The 19270-nt window shown below is 44.1% G+C and overlaps 1 protein-coding gene across 1 annotated transcript in view; it reads right to left on the bottom strand.

Moving 5' to 3' along the window:
- The window catches only part of FER (FER tyrosine kinase), a 307686-nt gene that overhangs the window by 111711 nt on the left and 176705 nt on the right, over positions 1-19270 (bottom strand). Inside the window, exon 14 of the mRNA XM_040421607.1 lies at positions 18875-18997. Within this exon, the coding sequence (XP_040277541.1) occupies positions 18875-18997 (123 nt within the window). The remainder of the gene's footprint in view (positions 1-18874; positions 18998-19270) is intronic.

Here is a 19270-nt window from a genome sequence, read left to right as displayed (position 1 = left end):
GCTCCAATCGGTAACCATGGCAACCAGGACGCTACTGCAGTCCCGGTTGCCATGGTTACTTAGCAATTTGTAGAAGCATTATACTTACCTGCAAGCTGCGATGTCTGCGTCCGGCCGGGAGCTCATCCTACTGGTAAGTGACAGGTCTGTGCAGCGCATTGCTTAATGACCTGTCACTTACCAGTAGGAGGAGCTCCCGGCCCCACTGGCCACCAACGAGTTAACTACAGGGGAGGGAGGGGGGGGCCCACTGGCCACCAACGAGTTAACTACAGGGGAGGGAGGGGGGGGGCCCACTGGCCACCAACGAGTTAACTACAGGGGAGGGAGGGGGGGCCCACTGGCCACCAACGAGTTAACTACAGGGGAGGGAGGGGGGGCCCACTGGCCACCAACGAGTTAACTACAGGGGAGGGAGGGGGGGCCCACTGGCCACCAACGAGTTAACTACAGGGGAGGGAGGGGGGGCCCACTGGCCACCAACGAGTTAACTACAGGGGAGGGAGGGGGGCCCACTGGCCACCAATGAGTTGACTACAGGAGAGGGAGGGGGGGCGGCCGCACTGGCCACCAATGTGTTAACTACAGGGGGGGGCTGACCCCTGCTGCCTGGCAGCACCTGCCAGGCAGCAGGGGGCAGTCATGTACACAGTTCTTTTAGTATATTCTAACCTGAAGCGTCCCCATCACCATGGGAACGCCTCTGTGTTAGAATATACTGTCGGATCTGAGTTTTCACGAAGTGAAAACTCAGCTCTGAAAAAGCTTTTATGCAGACGGATCTTCGGATCCGTCTGTATTAAAGTAACCTACGGCCACGGATCACGGATGCCAATCTTGTGTGCATCCGTGTTCTTTCATGGACCCATTGACTTGAATGGGTCCGTGAACCGTTGTCCGTCCAAAAAATAGGACAGGTCATATTTTTTTGACGGACAGGATACACGCATCACGGTCTCGGCTGCAAAACTGTGCATTTTCCGATTTTTCCACGGACCCATTGACTTTAAAAAAAAAAAAACGAAAACGGCACAACGGCCACGGATGCACACAACGGTCGTGGGCATGATACTCACAGAAATAAAATGATTTTTCAGCATCTCAATACAGCAATAGTCTTTCGTACAGCCCGACCCGGGTTTCACATATAGCTTCGTCAGGAGCGAGAATCTACCACACCTAGGGTAGGCGGATATTTAACCCCCTTCCCCCCATGTTACACAGCTGCTGATTACATTACACATCCAATTAAAAAAAGGAGTTCTCCAAAGATGCTCATATTACAAATAAAACACAAATAAAAGCACATTCTATTCCTATTCCAAAAATCCACATACAAAATATCGCAATTATAAAGCTTTTTCATGCTGACTTCCCCCACTGGGACTTGTATTACAAACACGGCTAGGTCGACCAATGACCGACTTCCAGGCACTTCATTCATAAAGTTACACATCCATGTCGATCCCCCTTTCCCTACTGGACAGTCAATTACTCTACACTTTCACTGCTCCGGCGCACTACAATGCCAATATTTAAAGTAAATTCAAACTAAACAGGGCTTGAGATCGAATTCAATGTTCATCCCTTTAGGTTGAAGGGTACTTAGTTTATATATCCATTCGATCTCTCTTCTATTAATTTGCATAACTGGATCCCCACCCCGCCAATGAGGCTTGACTAATTCCACTCCCATGAATTTTAGACCCTTGGGATTCTTTTCATGGTGCTCCTTAAAGTGCATAGAGACACTATGTGTAGTTAGACCTTTTTTGATATTCCGGATATGCTCCTGCATTCTAACTTCCAGTTTCCTGAGGGTTCTTCCCACGTACTGGAGACCACAAGGGCACTCCAGTACGTATATCACCCCCTCATTCTTACAGGACAGACCCCCCTTCACATTAAACTCTTGTCCACTTACTGTGGATTTCACTACCCCCACATGATGCGTTCTCTTTTTCAAAATTCAATTTTTGCAGCCTATACAAAAGCCGCACCATGTGAATTTATGCGTGTCACTCTTTTTGGGGACAGTCGAAATTGCGCTGTGCACTAGACGTGTGTTTAGATTAGGAGCCTTCTTATATATGATCTCTGGCCTCCTAGGTATCTCTTTCCCCAGGATTGGGTCATTCTTCAGTATTGCCCAATTTCTTTTGATCGCATTTTTCAAAAACCCTGCATTGGCATTGTATTGTGTCATGAACATGAAGCGGAAATCCCTATCTTTCTTATTCCTTTTTCCACATCCTCCCTCCATTTTGGGGCATGGTACAAAAAAGTTGCGGTCTACTTAGTACAGGTTGCCTTGTACAACTCTTTTGTGCTGTCCCGGAGCGCTGGCAACACAGGGAAGTTCCTGCAGTTCTATGAGGCAGTCCTTCAAGGCCCTGATCGTTTCTGACCGGGAAAGAGTACCTCAGGAACTGGAGGCGCCCCCAGTGTGGTCCCCCATACTGGAAAGAAGGGACGGTCCCAAAATAAGTGCAGAGTGTGTCACAGGAGGGGGATATGGAAGGACGCCGCGTCCGTAAGAACCTGAACTATAAAAATACCACAACCTAGCCGATCAGAAAAACACAGTCAAAAAAATTAAATAAAAAAAGCCATTTTTTGTCACCTTACATCACAGAAAGCACAATAGAAAGTAGGGGTGGGCGATATGGCCTAAAATCTATATTGCAATATAATTTTAAGCATGTGCGATATGCGATATATATCGCGATATATTGTTTTCTATATTTGGAGGGGGGTGTTTAAACTTTTTTTTTTTACTTTTTATTTAATAACTTTTAGCCTCCTTAAGGGCTAGAACCCTTGTCATATTCACCCTAATAGAGCTCTATTAGGGTGAATAGGACTTTACACTCTCCCTGCTGTCCTGTGCTTTGTGCACACAACAGCAGGGAGCTGACGATGGCAGCCAGCCTCTCATGTGCCCCCCAGCCTCTGATCCGCCCCCCAGCCTCTCATGTGCCCCCCAGCCTCTCCCTCTTATCAGCCCCCTCTGGTAACTCAAACCCACCCCCCCTCCCTCCCCAGTATTAATCATTGGTGGCAGTGGCCACAGGGTCCATCTCCCCCCCCATCATTGGTGGCAGTGGGCTGTTCCGATCGGAGTCCCAGCAGTGTAATGCTGGGGCTCCGATCGGTTACCATGGCAGCCAGGACGCTACTGAAGTCCTGGCTGCCATGGTATGTTAGTGAGCAGCATTATACTCACGTGCGCCGTGGCCGCCGGGCGCGCCTTCTTCTCATAGGTCTGTGCGGCGCATTGCTAATACTATAAGCATTAGCAATGCGCCGCACAGACAGAAGAAGGAGCGCCCGGCGGCCCCGACGCACGTGAGTATAATGCTGCTCACTAACATACCATGGCAGCCAGGACTTCAGTAGAGTCCTGGCTGCCATGGTAACCGATCGGAGCCCCAGCATTACACTGCTGGGACTCCGATCGGAACTGCCCACTGCCACCAATGCAGAGACTGAAGAACATTCCCACACATGAACGCTACGTTGTTATTCAGGCATTCATTGGTGGCGCAGTGGCCACAGTCCCTCCCCTCCTCCTCCTACTCTGTTCTTATTGGTGGCCAGCGGCAGCCACGCAGAGTGGGGAGGGAGGGACTCCCTCCTTCTCCACTGTGCCGGCTCAGGAGAACATGGTGTGTGCCGAGAGCGCGATCATTTACTACCGCTCCGTGGTCATATCGTGGTCCGGCGATATGCACAAAATCCATATCATGGCACAAATTTATATCGCCCACCCCTAATAGAAAGCGAACAAAAAGTCATATGCACCCCAAAATAGTGATAATAAAACCGTCCTCTCATCCCGCAAAAAATGAGCTCCTACCTAAGACAATTGGCTAAAAACTTTAAAAAAAACTGACTCAAAAAATTTTTTTTTCTTGGTTTAAAAAAGGATATTATAGTGTAAAACCTAAATAAATTTAAAAAAAGTAGACATATTAGGTATTGCCGTGTCCGTAGGAATCTGCTCTATAAAAATAACACATGACCTAACCCCTCAGATGAAGACAGTCAAACAAATAAAATAAAAACTCTGTAAAAAAAAAAAGCCTTTTTTGTCACCTTACATCACAAAGAGTGTAATAGCAAGCGATCAAAAAGTCATATGCACCCCAAAATAGTGCCAATAAATCCGTCCTCTCATCCCGCAAAAAATGAGCCCCTACCTAAGACAATCGGCTAAAAAAAAAAAAAAAAAAATGATTCTCAGACTATGGAGATACAAAAATGTAAAAAAAATAAAATAAGTAAAAACTGTGCCAAAAAGCTATTTTTTGCCAAATATTCTATTTTAATCCATTTTTTCCAGTAACAAAGCAAGGGTTAACAGTCAAACAAAACTCTTTATTTATTGCCCTGATTCTGTATGGGGTATACAGATGTCACATGGTTAGCACTCCTTTTTTCTGAGATTTCTGAGTTTGGTTATCTAATCTAAGCAAACACCTTAAATTGCTTTTCAATGGCTTTTGTCTCAAGATAATGAAATGAGTTAAGAAATTTGAGTTAACAGCGGGAGTGCTAACCATGGTACATCTGTATGTGGTCGTAAAATGCTGTATGGCCAAACGGCAGGGCACACAAGGAAAGGAGCGCCATGTGGTTTTTGGAAGGCAGATTTTGCTGGACTGGTTTTTTGACACCATGTCCAATTTGAAGCCCCCATAATGCACCTGTAGAGTAGAAACTCCATAAAATCATTTATTAAAATGGACCCCATCTAAGAAACTACACCCCTCAAAGTATTCAAAACTGATTTTACAACCTTTGTTAATAATTTAGGTGTTCCAGAAGAGTTATTGGCAGATGGAGATGAAATTTCAGAATTTTTATTTTTTGTAACCTTGCCTCACAAAAATGTAATATAGAGCAACCAAAAATCATATGTACCCTAAAAATAGTCCCAACAAAACTGCCATCTTATCCCGTAGTTCCAAAATGGGGTCACCTTTTTAGAGTTAATACTCTAGGGGTGCATCAGGGTGGCTTCAAATGGGACATGGTGTAAATAAACCAGTCCAGCAAAATCTGCCTTCCAGAAACCATATAGTGTTCCTTTCCTTCTGCGCCCTGCCATGTGCCCGTACAGTAGTTTACGGCCACATATGGGGTGTTTCTATAAACTTATGAATCAGGGCAATAAATATTGAGTTTTCTTTGGCTGTTAACCCTTGCTTTGTTACTGAAAAAAATTGATTAAAATGGAAAATTTGCCCAAAAATTTAAATTCTGAAATTTCATCTCCATTTGCCAATAACTCTTGTGGAACACCTGAAGGGTTAACAAAGTTTGTAAAATCAGTTTTGAATACCTTGAGGGGTGTAGTTTCTAAAATGGGGTCATTTTTGGGTGGATTCTATTATTTGACCCTCACAAAGTGACTTCAGACCTGAACTGGTCCTTAAAAAGTGGGTTTTGGAAAATTTCTGAAAAATTTCAAGATTTGCTTCTAAACTTCTAAGCCTTGTAACGTCCCCAAAAAATAAAATTGCATTCCCAAAATTATCCAAACATGAAGAAGACATATAGGGAATGTAAATGAATAACTATTTTTGGAGGTATTACTATGTATTATAGAAGTAGAGAAATTGAAACTTGGAAATTTGCTAATTTAAAAAAAAAAATTGGTCAATTTGGTATTTTTTTTTTATAAATATAAAAAAAAAAAATGTTTTACTCCATTTTACCAGTGTCATGAAGTACAAAATGTGACGAAAAAACAATCCCAGAATAGCCTGGATAAGTAAAAGCGTTTTAAAGTTATTCATACATAAAGTGACACTGGTCATATTTGCAAAAAATTGCATGTTCCTTAAGGTGAAAATGAGCCCAGTCATTAAGGGGTTAAAGAGTATGCGGAACCATTCACTTCAATGGGGCCACACAAAAACCGGAAATGACTCAGTCGGCATTCCGTGTCCGTATGTCCACATGCCCGTTCCGCAAAAATATAGAACATATCTTATTATTGTCTGCATTACGGACAAGGATAGTACTGTTCTATCAGGTGCCAGCTGTTCCGTTATGCAAAATACGGAATGCACATGGCCAGTATCTGTGTTCTGAAGAACCACAATTTGCAGACTGCGAAACAATGGTCGTATGCATGAGCCCTTATGATATGTTTACATGTACTAGATACATGTGTGATGGAACTGTGTGCGGAAAACCTACAGCATTTTACAGTACCAGCACATTGAATTAAATTTTACTTAATTTCATCAACACGCTGCAGAAAAGAATTCTACAGAGGAAATGCTCGGACTGGGAGAAAATGTCTGTATGTGGATAAGTAACTGGCTGAGTGATAGAAAACAGAGGGTGGTTATTAACGGTACACACTCAGATTGGGTCACTGTCACTAGTGGGGTACCTCAGGGGTCAGTATTGGGCCCTATTCTCTTCAATATATTTATTAATGATCTTGTAGAAGGATTGCATAGTAATTTTCGCAGATGACACTAAACTGTGTAAAGTAATTAACACTGAAGAGGACAGTATACTACTACAGAGGGATCTGGATAGATTGGAGGCTTGGGCAGATAAGTGGCAGATGAGGTTTAACACGGACAAATTTAAGGTTATGCACATGGGAAGGAATAATGCAAGTCACCAGTACATACTAAATGGTAAAACACTGGGTAACACTGACATGGAAAAGGACCTAGGAATTTTAATAAACAGCAAACTAAGCTGCAAAAACCAGTGTCAGGCAGCTGCTGCCAAGGCCAATAAGATAATGGGTTGCATCAGAAGGGGCATAGATGCCCGTGAGAAGAACATAGTTCTACCACTTTACAAATCACTAGTCAGACCACACATGGAGTACTGTGTACAGTTCTGGGCTCCTGTGAACAAGGCAGACATAGCAGATCTGGAGAGGGTCCAGAGGAGGGCAACTAAATTAATAACTGGAATGGGGCAACTACAGTACCCTGAAAGATGATCAAAATTAGGGTTATTCACTTTAGAAAAAAGATGACTGAGGGGAGATCTAATTAATATGTATAAATATATCAGGGGTCAGTACAGAGATCTATCCCATCATCTATTTATCCCCAGGACTGTGACTGTGACGAGGGGACATCCTCTGCGTCTGGAGGAAAGAAGGTTTGTACACAAACATAGAAAAGGATTCTTTATGGTAAGAGCAGTGAGACTATGGAACTCTCTGCCTGAGGAGGTGGTGATGGTGAGTACAATAAAGGAATTCAAGAGGGGCCTGGATGTATTTCTGGAGTGTAATAATATTACAGGCTATAGCTACTAGAGAGGGGTCGTTGATCCAGGGAGTTATTCTGATTGCCTGATTGGAGTCGGGAAGGAATTTTTTATTCCCCTAAAGTGGGGAAAATTGGCTACTACCTCACAGTTTTTTTTTTTGCCTTCCTCTGGATCAACTTGCAGGATGACAGGCCGAACTGGATGGACAAATGTCTTTTTTCGGCCTTATGTACTATGTTACTATGAAATGTACCTGTGGTGCAGATTTTAAATAAGAAGAAAAAAAAATCACATCTGTTCAGATTTGCTCTAAATAAAGTGTAAAACACATTTCCTATAACCAAACAAATGTGTTTTAAGCACAGTATAAAAAGAGAAAACCTATAAAAGATGAAGAGCTTTCCTACGAAAGTGATACTGAAATGCTAAACACTGCACAAACTATTTATACCTTGGTCCAGACAATACTCTGGAGACATACAACAAAGAACATGTCTTCAAGGAGGAAACCAAGAAGCATTAAGCTGTTGGGTTAGAAGGGGCTAAACGGAAAATGCAAACAAGACAAGAAAATGCCATAAAAAGGTTATTTCTAAAACTGGAAGAACGGTGAGGAGGAAATGGAAAGTGTATCCTCCAGTTAAGATCACTCATTGGATATATGTTTCGAGACTTCTTTCACAACATCACACTTTGTGGAAAGAACATTTAAAAAAAAAATAAAAAAAATCATAGGCACTTGTGCAACATATTTATCTGTGCTCTAATGCATCTGTAATAAAAATGAAGCAACCATGCAAATAGTCTTGAGTAGTAACAGCTACAGCTCATACGCAGACCTACGTATATGTCTCCATGATATACAAACCCAAGGTGTAGTCTAAGGCCTCATGCACACGGCCGTTGTGTGCATCCGTGGCCGTTGTTCCATTTTCCGTGATTTTCTGCGAACCCATCGACTTTCAATGGGTCCGTTGAAAACTCGGAAAATGCACCGTTATTCATCCGCGGCCGTGATCCGTGTTTCCTGTCCGTCCAAACAATAAGACCTGTCCTATTTTTTTGACGGACAACGGTTCACGGACCCATTCAAGTCAATGGGTCCGTGAAAAAACACGGATGCACACAAGATTGGCATCCGCGTCAGTGATCCGTGGCCAAAGGCTACTTTCACACAGACGGATCGCAGATCCGTCTGCATAAAAGCTTTTTCAGAGCTGAGTTTTCACTTAGTGAAAACTCAAATCCGACAGTATATTCTAACACAGAGGCGTTCCCATAGTGATGGGGACGCTTCAAGTTAGAATATACTAAGAACTGTGTACATGACTGCCCCCTGCTGCCTGGCAGCACCCGATCTCTTACAGGGGGCTGTGATCCGCACAATTAACCCCTCAGTAATTGTGCGTATCATAGCCCCCTGTAAGAGATCAGGTGCTGACAGGCAGGAGGGGGCAGACCCCCCTCCCCTGTATTTAACTCATTGGTGGCCAGTGCGGCCTCCCCTCTCCCCCCCCCCAATCAAAATCACCCCCCCCCCCATCATTGGTGGCCAGTGCGGCCTCCCCTCTCCCCCCCCCTAATTAACATCACCTTCCCCCATCATTGGTGGCAGCGGAGAGTTCCGATCGGAGTCCCAGTTTAATCGCTGGGGCTCCGATCGGTAACCATGGCAACCAGGACACTACTGCAGTCCTGGTTGCCATGGTTACTTAGCAATTTTTTGAAGCATTATACTTACCTGCAATGTCTGTGACCGGCCGGGCGCTCCTCCTACTGGTAAGTGACAGGTCTGTGCTATAAGCAATGCGCCGCACAAACCTTTCACTTACCAGTAGGAGGAGCGCCCGGCCGGTCACAGACATCGCAGGTAAGTATAATGCTTCTATTGCTAAGTAACCATGGCAGCCAGGACTGCAGTAGCGTCTTGGCTGCCATGGTAACCGATCGGAGCCCCAGCGATTAAACTGGGACTCCGATCGGAACTCTCCGCTGCCACCAATGATGGGGGAAGGTGATTTTATTTTGGGGGGGGGGGGGGAGGCCGCACTGGCCACCAATGATGGGGGGGTGATTTTAATTGGGGGGGGGGGGAAGGGGAGGCCGCACTGGCCACCAATGATGGGGGGGGTGATTTTAATTAGGGGGGGGGGTGGGAAGAGGGGAGGCCGCACTGGCCACCAATGAATATAATACTGGGGAGGGAGGGGGGCCGCACTGGCCACCAATGAGTTAAATACAGGGGAGCGAGAGGGGCCGCACTGGCCACCAATGAGTTAAATACAGGGGAGGGAGTGGGGCCGCACTGGCCACCAATGAGTTAAATACAGGGGAGGGGGGTCTGGTGCGGCACCTGAGGGGTTAATTGTGCAGATCACAGCCCCCTGTAAGAGATCGGGTGCTGCCAGGCAGTAGGGGGCAGTCATGTACAAAGTTCTTAGTATATTCTAACCTGAAGCGTCCCCATCACTATGGGAACGCCTCTGTGTTAGAATATACTGTCGGATCTGAGTTTTGACGATCTAACTCAAATCCGATGGTATATTCTAACATAGAGGCGTTCTCATGGTGATGGGGACGCTTCAAGTTAAAATATACCATCGGATTGGAGAAAACTCAGATCCTATGGTATATTAACTCCTGACTTTACATTGAAAGTCAATGGGGGACAGATCCGTTTGCATTTGCACCATTTTGTGTCAACGTCAAATGGATCCGTCCCCATTGACTTGCATTATAAGACAGGACGGATCCGTTTGGCTCCGCACGGCCAGGCGGACACCAAAACGACTTTTTCTTCATGTCCGTGGATCCTCCAAAAATCAAGGAAGACCCACGGAAGAAAAAACGGACACGGATCACGGACCTACGGACCCCGTTTTTGCGGACGTTAAAAAAAAAACGGTCGTGTGCATGAGGCCTAAGCCTGCATTCATGTGCTACTCCGTCTCATCTGCCTACTTGCTTCTCTGGGTGCATTCGCCCATGGCATATATTTTTGAAGAAATTTTTTGCGACTGAAAATTTGTTCCATTCAAAATAAAGGGGCTCGCCACCAAACCAGTTCCAAGAAAATTTGAGTAACACAATTTGACGCATGTGAAGGTACCCTTGCAGGCCTACAGAGAAAGCAGTAACTATCAACTACTGCACACTATTAAGGAGTTTCTCTAGTTACACTTGATGTTTGCCTTAGGCTGGATCTCCATGGGGCAGCCTCAATGCAGTGGCCAGTGGCTCAACAAATTTGAAAGTAATACCAAATTTGTGTTGCCATTAGACACTGCAGGAAGGTGAGGTTGGGGTCACCACGTGGAGACCATGCCCTAGAGCTGCATGGATCAGGAACTTGAAAATGCCTCTTCAGAAAATCCTGCATCTGCTGACGTTGCATACTTTACTAGGTTTCTGGTCTACTCTATAGAATGGGAAGTTACCTCCACAGCCGAGGATGGGGGAGGAGCTGCGGATGCGGCAATAATTACTCAGATTACATTATACATTGCTCATGTCCTGGGGTTACCACTACCCTGCAATCCATCAGTGGTGGTCGTGCTTGCACACTATAGGAAAAAGCGCCAGCTGCTCTGGTGGCCGTGACTGTGGGAACGCATATAGACAAGCTTACACAGTAGCTCCCGTCCTGACTACCTCGTATCTGCGCTGCAGCGGTGGCTGTAATCCCCTGGAAACACTGTATAATGTGACTAAATCAAGCCAGCAAAGGAGACAATATGGACAAGATACGCGGTGGTTGGGACGGGGGGCTACTGCGTATTTGTGTCTATGCACGCTTCCACGATCTCAGCCACCAGAGAGGCCAGCGCCTTTTCCTATAGTGTGCAAGCATGACCACTGCTGCTGGATTTGCAGGGTGGCCGTAACCATGGAAACGAGTAGTGTATAATGTGATAGTAAAACAAATTAAGTCGACAAAGGAGGCAATATGGATAATCACAATACATTAGTAAGTGCCTTGTATTAACTTTCTCTACATGATAAATGAATGCAATTTGCTGAACTGAGAAAACCGCTTCTAACTTTGTGGCTGTGTAGAGACGAGCAGGGGATCTAGAGCTCTGTAACAGAGTAAAAGAGCTCTGATCTCTATAAAAACACACAAAGAAAAACGGATAGGTACATTAGCTGCTCACATAGCTTTTGAGGGTGCCTGTTTATTTCAATAGGTATACAACCCTGGTGCCATTTATCCCTCAGGAAAAAATAACTAGATGGGTCAAAAAAAATATGAAATCCTCCCACAAAAAAAATATATAAAAATAATAATAATAATAATAATAATAAAAAACATATATATATATATATATATATATCTATACACACACACACATATATATATATATATATATATATATATATATATATATATATATATATATATATATATATATAGTCAGCTAAACTGGAAAGCCAAAAATAGGTTCAATTTAGGCTCCATTCACACGTCCGTGGTGTGTTGCGGACCCGCAAATTGCGAATCCGCCACACACCCGCCCGGCACCCCTATAGAAATGCCTATTCTTGTCAAGTTGCGGACAAGAATAGGACATGTTCTATCTTTTGCAGAGCTGCGGACCCGAGGATCGGGGCCGCGCTCCGCAAATGCAGACAGCACACTGTGTGCTGTCCGCATCCATTCCGTCCCCATAGAGAATGAATGGGTCCGCACCCGTTCCACAAAATTGCGGAACGGATGCAGACCCATTTTGCGGACGTGTGAATGGAGCCTAAGGCTACTTTCACACCGACGTTTCTGGGTCTGCTTGTGAGATCCGTTTCAGGGCGCTCACAAGCGGCCCAAAACGGATCAGTTTAGCCCCAATGCATTCCGAATGGATAAGGATCCATTCAGAATGCATCAGTTCAGCCTCCATTCCGCTCTGGAGATGGACACCAAAACGCTGCCTGACGATGCGGAGCCAAACGGATCCGTCCTGACTTACAATGTAAGTCAATGGGGACGGATCCGTTTTCACTGACACAATATGGTGCAATTGAAAACGGATCCGCCTCCCATTGACTTTCATGGTAATGCAAACCGATCCGTTCTGAACAGATACAAGCGTTTGCATTATAGGTGCGGATCCGTCTGTGCAGATACCAGACGGATCCGCACCTAACGCAGGTGTGAAAGTAGCCTTATTCTTTCTAGTCACCTTAGGTCTTGTTCACATTGGCGCTAATGGTTTCTGTTGCTGTTACAGGAGCAGAATAATCAAAATAACGCAGTGCCGGATGCAGACCATAACTGTTGTCAATGGTGCCAAAGAGACCCCACTAACTATAATGGGGTCTGTCTATTTTCTGTTCATTTTAGTGGACTAAATAATGACATGCAGTACTTTTTTGGTCTGGTGTGGAATCTGCGACGGAGGCTCCTAATAGAGCCTATAAGGCAGGTGTGAACACAGCCTTAGTCTTTAGGTGTGTGAGCCATGAGTTACCACTAAGCCATATGGCACAGGGGGAAATCTTACGGTATGTCAGGTAGTGGATCGGATAATGACAGGGAAGGGAGGAAAACTTTGTCCAAACATTTACTCCTACAGGAATAAAGTTAATAGAATTAAATATATATTTACACGGACCATTCATTTAGCTGTAAAAAAACTTTACCTCCCATACTACATTGCTATATTCCACATTAGGACAAGGATAGAACATGTAAGGAACTTTACAATAAGGTCCCTTTAATAATAAAAAACTAATAATACATTTTCACCATCCTTGCTATTTAGCGGTCTGCCATGGAGATACTTAGGATTCTGATTTTGGGAGGAAATTATAAGAGATCAATCACATGTAAACATTTTTTTCCTAATTAAGCATTTAGCACTTTGGCAGCCTTCAAAAATAGACAGCCTGGCAATTTCCCTTCATATAATTAAACAAAAATCAAATTACTGTAGATGTTAGTCAGTGCAAGAATTTTATTGCTGATAACTGTTATTTTCTATCGCGCAGAGGTTTGCAGAGAGATTACTTAATTGCACACATTTTCCCAACTCGCTCTGCACATATTTAGAGGGAGCGCGGGATTACTCGCCACGTGACCAACTTTGTCAAGGCGCTTTCAATCTTAAAGCCTTATTGACAAGCGCATGCAAATGAGTCCATCTTATTAGAAGCAGCTTCACAAGTTCTCCGTAATTGAACTCATGTTTGAGGGAAAAATGCAAATGAAGGTCATACAATCTAAAAAGTTTTGGAAGTATACATAATATTTTAAAGGGATTCTCATTTCCATAGTAATAATGTCACACTTTGCCACAGAAAAGAAGAGTTCAGTTGTATTAAAAGCAAAATGGAAAAATCAGACAATGGCACATTGTACCTGACATCTGTATGAATCTATGCCCGTCTCCCGTTTAGGGGGACCAAGAAATGGCCAAATAGGTTACGTGTGAACTTTTACATTAGGAAAGATGATTAGATATATAAATTGAAGTGGCTACAAGCTTCCAACACATCCAGCATTATTCATGGTTGATATATTTGCAAAGATACATTTCCTTAGTAATTCTCTGGCCAAGCTTCCTATAGGATGCTGAGGATTATAGAACAGTCACTCTGTTGCCTTTCTTGGGTTTGAATCTGATCCAGGGCAACAAATCCATGGAGCTCTGCGTGTTGGCATGGGTTTTCTCTGGCTGCTCTGCTACTTCCGATCACAGACTTTTAACCTCTCAGATCCTGTGGTTATTTTTGACCACAATATCTGAGCAGTCTTTTCCTGGGGCCGAATGGCACACTTACGAGATTACAGGAGCTGTTAGGCCGCAATTGCAGTCTAAGCTCTTCTGAAGGCTCTGTGAGGCCTGCCACAACGAAGTTCCTATCAAGCCCTGCCAGTGGCAGGGCTATAATAATAAGATAACGAGGAGTCTCTTCCATTGGCTGCAATGGTAAATTATTGCACTCTATGGGAGAAGTGATTGGACAACCGCCAAGAGGGACTATAAAATAAATGCTAAAATGTAAAATAAGGTTTTTAAAAGCATAAAAAAATTTAATTCTTAAAATATAGATCTTTGGTATCAGTGTCCCAAAATGCCTGAACTATTAAAATATAAAAGTATTTATGACCTGACTGAAAAAAATCTAAACAGCCAATTTGCCTGATATTTTGAGAAACTCACCTTTCAAAAAAATAAATAAAAAATTCAATGAAAAGTAATCAAAGTCACACACAAACTCCAAAACGTTATCAATAAAACTACAGATCACTCTGCCCGCACACCATCATAGGTGTATATATAAAAAAGCTATGGGGGTCAGAATAGGCGGATGCGAAGAAATAAATCATTGTGGCGAAAATAACCTCGCCACTGGGTTTTGGAGGGGCCTGTTTGCCAGCCTCTTGCCCCAGGATTATGGTCCCTCTCATCAGCCCATGCAAAACTTAAACCCCATGGCGATTTGACTGTGTTTGTGGCATCTGAGCACCCAGATCCAAGCCATATGGGGATATGTGGGGTTATGAGGTGTGTGACAGAACCATCTGTCTTTGGAATTGTATTGTATGTTATGTGAGGGTACCCAGATAGCTAATTTTATTGTATTCGTGTATTCTGAGTGCCATTCACCTAATGATATGCACTCAGACTTGAGCTATCTGGGGATATGTTAAATGTCTGTGTTTACTGTAAGGGTTGTGACATTGTTTGTTTAAATTGTGATTTCTGTCCTGTTGTCCCCACATGTGTATTGGCGATTTCCCTTTGTCCTGAGAGATAATTTAATTACTCCTCGGACGTCTCCAGGGCAGAGAGGAGGAAACCATGATGCATTGTGGGGATGTATTGTGTCTGTGTATCCTGAATTGCTGCATATCTGTCCTGTGTCACAGTCTTCCATCTGGTCCCCTAGGGGAGTGTCCACCAGATGGGGACCTGCATGAATACAGGCGGGTAGCCCCCAATAAAGAGTTGCTGTTTTACACTCAACATAGAGCCTCGTCTCATGTGTGTGGGGATTGCTATACTTGTATACTCCCCTGGCTATTAATCCTAGCTCTTGTAAGAGCTGTTCCTGTTCCTGGTTCCTGTGGTGGTATCGGTGTCGAGCGGAGTGCTTGGAGTCCTCGGGAGGCACTGGGAGCATTTATCTACGGAGGTACCCGGTCGGGGTGCCAGGAGATCGGTTACAATCATCTTTTTCAAAGTTATTCAAATGTGGTATTGCTCTCATAGTACTGACCCGCAGATTAAAATGAACAGGCCCATTTTACCACATAGGGACCACCGTAAAAAAAAAAAAAAGCTTTTTTTTTTAATGAAATGGTGCCATTAGAAAGTACATTTCCATCAAAAAGAAAAAAGCTCTCATATGTCTATGTAAACGTAATAAGGAATGAAATAAATAAAGGCAGGGAGTAGAAAATGATAAAGCAAAAAATCATTGCATCAAGAAGTGGTTAATTTGCAGAAAAATAAACTGGTGACGTATTCTCTTTAAGAAGCTTGAAAAAATACGTGGAATGAAACCTCATGTCCCGAAAACAAGCCAGTTGCTAGTGCATCTAACTGCTTTATAGTTATCAAATCATCAATGCACACCATCTGTCATAAAAACTAGACTTTTAGGCCTCATTTGTCATAACATGCTGATCTACTGATAGCAGTGATGGAGAACAAGAGGAACATAACTACTGAAGCAGTTCTATCAAGGAAATGACAAATTATCTTGTGACAAAGTTTCTCTCAGCAAATACTGGTGCAGTCAACATTGGTACAATGTGCATATTGCCAAGACAAACAAAAGCACCGTCAAATCTTATCCCGCTTCCCAAGCAATACAATAGAAAGAACTCGCGACTTCTAGATAATGGAAAAAAAGAAAAACAAAGCATGGCACACGCGTCAATCAAATAAGTAATACACTATACATTTTTAGCCAAAAAGCAGCATGAAAAGAAGTGATTAAAGGGGTTTTCTGGGAGTTTATAATTGATGACCTATCCTCAGAATAGGTCATCAGTATATGATCGTGGGGGTCCCACACCCGGGACCCCCACCGATCAGATGTTCGAGAAGGCACCGGCACTCTGGGTGCCGCAGCCTTCTATCAGCTTTTCCTGGGCCAGTGACGACCGGTTCATCAGTCACGTAGCCTAGGAGCACCACAGCTGCATGGAAGTGAATAGTGCCGATCGAGATACCAAGCAAAGTCGCTATGCAATGTACGACGCTTTGCTTGGTGAGCAACGAGAAGACCACAGCGGTCACAGGAGCGTCTGTGTCTACTCAAACAGCTGTTCGGTGGAGGACCCCCACGGATCAGATACTGATGCCCTACCTAGAGAATAGGTCATCAGTATTAAAGTCCTGAAAAACCCTTTTAAGCTCAAAAATGGGAAACCACAAGTGAAAATGTCAGGGTAGGGAGTTTTTCTTCACCATACCAACCAGTGTTTAAGTCGCAGTTATGATCAATTTTGGTTTGATATATATTATTGACACACATTTACTAACTTGAATGTACCTACACCTTGTAAAATCTGCCAACATTTAATGGAAATTGGCATAATCTGGCACATTTCTGGTGCACATTGGTGCATCTAGTTTTAGAAAAATCCACTGCATCAAGATCACTAAAAATGAGTGACTTAAAATGAAAGACAAGTGTGGCTTGGCAAAAACTAGAAGCTAGAGGGTCACTATTAAAAGTTTTGATCGGTGGGGGTCTGAGCGCTGAGACTCCCACCGATCCCCAGACCTAGAGGACAGAAGCACGCACATAGCGCTCTCTCTCCTGAAGACGGATCTGAGATGGGTCCATAGATTTCTGTGGAACCAGTCTCACGCAGCGAGGAGAGAGAGCAGGCTAGAGATTGATGGGGGTCTGAGCAGTTATACCCCCACCAATCAAAATTTTTGATACAACTCGATACCAAACGTCTTTTGAAAAGTCAGTGACCCTTTAAAAATCCACAGATCTATAACACTAATAGCCAAAACAGCACAAAATATTGTTGTGGCATTTGGCTACTACACTGCGCTGAAACTACCCACCAGAGCCCAGTGTTTTTATGAGAAGAGAGCCTCTGTGTACTTGTGTAGACAGCCGTCTGTCACTCAGCACCCTGCATGGTGTGAACGGTTGGAGGAGATCTCGACTCATGAATACAGCCTGAATACATGCTTTTAAGGCCACGTTCACATATGAGCTGCGAACTCCAGCAGTCTGTTCCATATATGCTGGCTTACGGCCAGACAAAAAAATACTACACACAGACATTTCTGTCCGTCCAAAAGCCGGCATACATGCTGGAAAGCATACAGTGAATGGGGATCTGGTGGTGCATGGTTCCTCCGCCACAACAGACTGCGGGAGTTCACAACGCCTATGTGAAGGTGGCCTATCCACTCCTAGTACCTAAATGGCACAAGCCTTTTTTGCCATTTCAGCTCCTAGTAGTACCGACCTGTGGCGGCAATATGAAGCCTTCACATAGGGTTGCATATTGAGGTGACAGACCCACCCTAAGTACGGTGCATGTCACTGCTAACATTTCTGTAATGCCCATTACGCCTCTTTACTGACATTTCATGCATCCCAATGCCAAAGAGCAGGATTTACCACAAGTTTTTTAAAGGAAAAGCAAAGAAGTTGCCAAAGGTAACTAATCTGCTTCTTATTACCTAAAGAGCTTGTTAAAATGAGAGCTTCTCCTCTCTCCAAACGGTGCTTGGGCAATGCTAAAGTTTGGTGAGATTCTTTAAATGTTTGGCCACAAACCGTTGCCTATTGACAGCCTTAGGGCTCTTTCACACTTGCGTTGTTCTGTTCCGGCATAGAGTTCCGTCGTCGGGGCTCTATGCCGGAAGAATCCTGATCAGGATTATCCTAATGCATTCTGAATGGAGGGAAATCCGTTCAGGATGCATCAGGATGTCTTCAGTTCTGGACCGGAACGTTTTTTGGCCGGAGAAAATACCGCAGCATGCTGCGCTTTTTGCTCCGGTCAAAAATCCTGAACACTTGCCGCAAGGCCGGATCCGGAATTAATGCCCATTGAAAGGCATTAATCCGGATCCGGCCTTAAGCTAAACGTCGTTTCGGCGCATTACCGGATCTGACGTTTAGCTTTTTCTGAATGGTTACTATGGCTGCCGGGACGCTAAAGTCCTGTTTGCCATGGTAAAGTGTAGTGGGGAGCGGGGGAGCAGTATACTTACCATCCGTGCGGCTCCTGGGGCGCTTCAGAGTGACGTCAGGGCGCCCCACGTGCATGGATGACGTGTCGCATGGATCACGTCATCCATGCGCATGGGGTGCTCTGACATCATTCTGGAGCGCCCCGGGAGCCGCACGGACGGTAAGTATACTGCTCCCCCGCTCCCCACTACTACTATGGCAGCCAGGACCTTAATAGCGTCCTGGGTGCCATAGTAACACTGAACGCATTTTGAAGACGGATCAGTCTTCAAATGCTTTCAGTTCACTTGCGGTGTTACGGATCCGGCGGGCACTTCCGGCAAATGGAGTACATGACGGATCCGGACAACGCAAGTGTGAAAGAGGCCTTACCGAAGCACATGTACTTGAGGAGTCAATGTACATGACATTGCATGGCAAAACGTCTACATACCTTAACGACGGGATTCAACAGAACCACTCCAGATTTCTTAGTTATCACTTGTTTTGTAGTATAGTGATTTTCTATAAGCTGTGGAATTGTTGGAAAGCCAGTCCCTTCAAACCTATATAAATTCTTTTAGAAAGAAGAAAAATCCATGTTACAATTTGACAATAAGAGAAAAAGACCACCTATTTTCACATATGCTTTCTTTCTAGTGATGAATAGATTTGTAATATTGCATTATATCCTGTTGTGTCTACTAGGCAAACCGGGAGATCAGATCATAGATTATGGTCAAAAAAATGCAGTGAAAATAGGTTTATCTTCATGTTAGAGGCTTTTACTACTGATGGCCTATTCCGAGGATAGCCCATCAATATCTAGTGAGCAGAGGGTCTTCTGTGT

This window comes from Bufo bufo, chromosome 2, assembly GCF_905171765.1.
Source record: "Bufo bufo chromosome 2, aBufBuf1.1, whole genome shotgun sequence".
NCBI lineage: Eukaryota > Metazoa > Chordata > Amphibia > Anura > Bufonidae > Bufo > Bufo bufo.
The sequence above is the reverse complement of the archived record's forward strand: the minus strand, read 5'-3'. Positions and strand labels throughout refer to the sequence as shown.